The sequence below is a fragment of the Aptenodytes forsteri genome, unplaced genomic scaffold (genome assembly GCF_000699145.1).
Source record: "Aptenodytes forsteri isolate BGI_AS27 unplaced genomic scaffold, ASM69914v1 Scaffold492, whole genome shotgun sequence".
Classification (NCBI taxonomy): Eukaryota; Metazoa; Chordata; class Aves; order Sphenisciformes; family Spheniscidae; genus Aptenodytes; species Aptenodytes forsteri.
The window spans coordinates 1006965-1012165 of record NW_008794172.1 but is presented as its reverse complement, the minus strand read 5'-3'; the positions used below and the strand labels follow the sequence as shown (position 1 = coordinate 1012165).

At 53.4% G+C, this 5201-nt stretch overlaps 1 protein-coding gene across 1 annotated transcript; it reads right to left on the bottom strand.

The window, feature by feature from the left end:
* Positions 1 to 514: 514 nt before the first annotated feature.
* Positions 515 to 5015, bottom strand: VPS25 (vacuolar protein sorting 25 homolog). Its single transcript, XM_009282879.2, has 5 exons — positions 4977 to 5015; positions 4797 to 4889; positions 4191 to 4266; positions 2199 to 3625; positions 515 to 2114 (listed from the first exon to the last, which is right to left on the bottom strand). Exons 1-4 carry the CDS (start codon positions 5013 to 5015, stop codon positions 3513 to 3515), a joined length of 321 nt encoding a protein of 106 aa, XP_009281154.2. The 3' UTR covers positions 515 to 2114; positions 2199 to 3512.
* Positions 5016 to 5201: the final 186 nt, after the last annotated feature.

The following is a 5201-nucleotide window of genomic DNA, read 5'->3' as shown; positions in this document are numbered from 1 at the left end:
CCTGAACCGTGCCTGTGATGGTACACCTGGGAGCGCAGAGAGGGTTGCGTTTTTAAACTCTATAATGCCAAAACCCCCATGAGAAGGGATCGGCCCCGCTGCAGCGATGGGGCGGGTGATCCCCTACTGCAGGCAGCGCTGGGCAGCACAGCGGAGGCACAGAAGCAGCAGGCGAGGGAGCTGCCCAGACGGGTTTTGGCCATACTCCTACATGAACACAGGCCTCCCCTGCCCTTTGCTTTGCTCTGGGAGTGCCTGCAGCTCTCGCTCTCTGTCTGAAGCACTGAGAAGAGGCATGACTGCTCCCGTTCATGGGAACGTCATGTTTGGAGGCTGCCACGCTCTCTCCCTCTGAGCAGCCTAATTATGTCTCCTTCATCTCTACCCAGCACCCGAGGGCTTCCACACCAGAGCAGCCTCACACAGCATCTCTGGGCTCGCTCTGGTGTCCCAATCCCATGATTACATCATTGAATGCTATGAAGCACTGAATAAAGATAAGGAAGCCAGTTTCAGAGGACAATTAAAAGGCTTTGTTTTACCTGCCGACAGAAGCTTACATCACCATGAGGTAAAAATTGCCACCATGCCCTGCAGAGGGAACAGCCAGGGAGCATCTGCTCCCTCCAGGGCGGCAGCACCAGCCAGCAGCGGCTTTTCCAGCCCCAGGACCCGTCCCACGGCTCCAGGCAATCGCCAGCAGACAGCAGCGTTTGCAAGCACCCCGCTGCTGCTGCAGCGCTGCCTTAGTGCCCGGCACAGGGAGTAGGTCCCACAAGGACCTCACAGGCACAGCTGGATGCGACCTTTCGTAGCCAGTCGAGAGGGTATGGAAAAAGGAATTTTACACCATGTTCATTCTGGAAGGGGGGGGGATATACTCTTCCTCCTCATCTCACTAAGTAAGCAACTAAGTAGGAAGCTGAAAAAGAGCAGTGAATCACTGCCAGGAGCGCCTTGGAAAGAAAAAAGCTGGTTTTAGGCTTATCTAATGTCACATCAGCCATTTCCTAAGAAGGGAGCAAATTTAATTAGGAACACAGACTCACTCAAGGACAGCCAGGTTACATACAGCACATGCAACTCAGAACACAATACTGAGAGGTCAGCATCATACATACGGAGAGCAAGAAATACAAACATCCCGGGCCTGCCTGCTAAAGGCTCGTTATTCAGGATCAAACACAGATGCCATTAGGCACAGAACAGCCAGCACAGAAACACAGCTTGCTGCAGGGTTACGAAAGCAGCAAGAGGGGAGGGCACAGCAACCAGAGAGGGAAGGAGTCAATGTGGGTGGCATGAAGAGGCAGATCTTGGACATCGAAACGAGCCCAGGGCAGACACTGGTAGCAGACGATTCCTACAGAGACTTTCCTGGCTGCAAACACAGAGGGAGGACCCGTCCAAACAGCGAGCCCTGGGTTGAGCAGAGCCTGTGCCAGTTTGCAGGGACACACGCGCTGCCTCTGCCGGGACGCACTGTGGGGCTCCCAGCGCGTGGCATGTCGCAGCCTGCGCCAGCCTTTGCTTCTGTCCTTTGGAAAGGTGGGCGGGCGCCAGCCACGGGGAGCTGGGCTTCTTCAGCCGCCGTCAGACATTCCCCAGCGAGACAGTGCATGGCGGCACCAAGACAGCTCTTTGCGTCCCCAGCATTTCTGTCCCCAAGGGCCACCATGTCCATCCTTTGCCCTCAAACCTCACAGTTCGGGTGGGGACTCAGCCCAGGCTGTCAGAACATGCACCTGAGAGCAGGGCACGTGAAACCAACTTGGGCTGCCCCCAGGCTGCTGCAGCGCTGGCGGGAGGGGGGCAGGTGTGCTCACCGCAGACTGTGCCATCCCATTCGCTCATGTAAACCACCTCAATGATTGTAGGGTTGATGGTCTCCAGAAAGGATCAGAGATCGCATTAGCCCAGCACGTCAGTGACTCCGCACAAGCGCTGCCGGCGCCCTTCTCCAGCAGAGAAGTGCTGGCACACAGGAATTCCTCCGCAGCATTGCTGTCACTGGCAGAGAGGAACCCTGGTCACCAGCCTCCAGCCACAGCTCCAGCGCGACGTGCCCAGATCAAGCCAGCACATCCCGCTGAGTTCAGGTCAATGGGCTCCTGCTACAAAAAGGAAATTTTTAAATTTCACAGCCCCACAAACTCAGCCTGGACTCCGGCATCTTGTCTACACTGAAAATTACCTACCATCGGCGAGGGGTGTCAGCAGCACTGCAGCTGAACCAGTGCCGAGTTGTCCTCCGAGGGCAGGGCAGGCAGGACAAGCTGTTCAGCACCAGCTGGGGACAGACAGCTAAAGCGTGCCGGGGAGCAGGCGCCGTCTGCTCCACCGGATCCGGAGAACGACCACACTGGGTCTGATCAAAGGTTGCTCCAGTGCAGCACCCCACCTCTGCCTGCAACAAGCACCGAATGCTCGGACAAAGAACGGGAAAGGTGAGCGTGATCCTTCCCCGGCACAGCTGTCCAGCTTCTGCTGGTCAGCGGTTAAGGATTTACCGGGTCAAAGACTGTACCTGGGTCGTGGTTTCTGACAAGATGGGCACTTCATTATCAGCACCGAGAATCTAAAAACTTAGTCATACCCTCTACCAGCCGCTGTTGTACAGAGCGTACCCCACCACCTCTGGAACAAACCCATTAGCTTTCAGTGGACGGCACGTGGAAAATTAAAGTAAATGTTGCCCTGAAGACAGGCAGTAAGGGCCCACACGGACCGTAGCTCTGGCGTGCGGAAAAAAGCACTTGTGCTGCCTGCTTCCTACTCGGGTGGGGCGGCTCGGCAGGCCCACCCTCTCCCCAGCACACTGCTGTGTTCATCTGGTGCAGTAAGGAAACGCGGCTGAAGGGCAAGAATCTGGTACGCTGTTCTGTTTTGTTTCTGATGGAAAAATAGAGATAGATGAAAACACCCAAGGCTGCTCTATAAATACATCTCATTTTAATTACTTCAAATTAGTTCCTTGGCATCCACCCCCACCCGGCTGCACCGCCTGCTTTGCAGCAAGCACACATCATTCTGCCATTGGGGTCTTCTACAGCACAGCTGCAACAGCGAGTTCCTTGTGCTTGCTTTCACCCCACTTGGCAACGCAGCGGGGATTGCAGAGCCCAAGCACACGGCTGGCAGGAGGGAAGGAAGTGCCCTTCAAGGCCAAGCTCGACCAGCCAGCTGAAGAGACCGCTCCGTGGCCTTCACAGGAACGGGGATCTGCAACAGGAGCAGTCCCATTATTTCACTTCTGGGTGGTCCCCCTCAGAACTGCCTAGAGCAGCTTTAGCCTCTCAAACACAATCAACAGGGAGAAAAGACAGACAGAGGATCTCTGAATATTTCTAAGTAGTCACGTCTTTGGAAAGCTTCGCAGAGTCTCCTTGCCCCAAGTAATCCCGAGTATGCAGCTGCTTGCAGTCACGGCTTGAAACCAGGCCAGAAGAGCAAACCTTCACAGCAAGAACTGCTTCAGCAGCCAGGGAAGAGTGGAGGGGAGGGAGCTGCTATCAGAAGAACTTGACGCCTCGGCCATCATCCAGCGTGATAATTTCAGCCTTGTGCTCTTGCTGCAAGGCTTGCAGGGCACGGAGCAGCATAGTCTCGTCTAAGCCGTGGAACTCTAGGGAAGGACAGAGATCCCCACCAACAGGAGAAAAAAAAAAAAATCACATCAGGAAACAAACAGGCTTACAAAGTCCAGGGACTGGTGGCAGTGAGGCAGAGAGCTCTGAAGAGCACCTTTCAGACTCCAGCGCCATAACACTATGGCAAATCCAGAGTTACAGCTACACTGACAGACTCATCACTACATTGCTGCATCAGGAACAAAGCCTGAAGGTCAACAGACAGAAGGGAATGAGTCACAGCAGTCTCAAAGGCAGCGCAGAAGCTAGGCATAAAACCAAAACACCCCACACCTCACGCCAGATAAAAAGCTGGGCACTAGGGAGGCTTGTGGAGCAGGGGGAGGTTTAAAATGCAAACAGCGATAACAAAAGGAGATGTTCATCCAAAGTGTTAAAAAAGCCTTCAGGGCAGCATTTGCCAGTGGTGATTGGTGTGAGCTTGCATAAGCAATTTTAAAATATTTAATCTACAAAACTATAATCTAACAATCAACCGTTTACGCGCTGAAATCAAGTGTGCTCTGAAAACCTGCTCTGGAACACGACACATGACGTTACCTTCATTCTCTGTATCATCTCCACTGGCTAATTCATACAGCGTGAATACAGAGTTGGTCAAGCCATTCTTCGACACCTGGAAACATAAAAGCGATATAGCAAATCTTGTCCGTGTGATTTAACATCCTCAGCACGATCTGTCGTACATCTCGGTGCAAGCGAAATGGAATGTGGATAGCACTCGATGAGCAACAATACCCTGGAAACACTCTGGGGCACTGGAGAGTCAAGAAATGACACCTAAGGAAACTAAGACGGTTCCTTTCCCTGCCCCTCTGCTCTTTCTGCCCATGTGTTTTGCAATAAGGACTCGTGCCACACGAAGGCAACACAGCAACGCTGCTCTGTCCTCACTACGGAACAGGCAACTGCAGCGGGAGCAGACGACTGCATCCATTGCTCAAACTGCATTTTACAGCAAGTAAAAAGCTGTTAACATCTCTACGCTTCTCTGCAACAGAGAGAAATGGAAGAAGAAAGGTAAAAGCAGTGAGGAAGCAAGAGAAAAATACTAGTAGTCTTTTTCACAAATCACAGCCAACTCCACCTGTCCTCCCGGACACAGAAAGCCTGGTCTGTGGGGCGAGACAGCTTCTATGTTCTCACCCACTGATAGATGAGCTTTCCCCATTCTTCTGGTCTCCTCCACATGATCAGAAAACTGGTTTTGTTCTTATCTAACCATTCCAGGTTCCCTAAAATCAACAGGGAGAAGGTATTTAATCAGAGCACAAGTCTACAGTAACGATCAAACCTGCAGATTTCACGACACGTGTTAGACATTACGCCCACAGGTAGCGTCAGGTAGCTGCCTCTCCCCGCCATGTGACCGCTCGCGCCAGCTTCCTAAATATCTCTACGTGTACAGGAATTAATTTCTCTTTCGAGCCCCCTCCTCCTCCCGCAGCTTAATCTGCCCCTGGGAAGGCAGCGGTTTGGCTCCTGCGCGCGGGCGAGGCCGCGGAGCCGTGGGCAGGGAAGGCCCGCGGGACCCTGCCCGGGCGGAGGCAC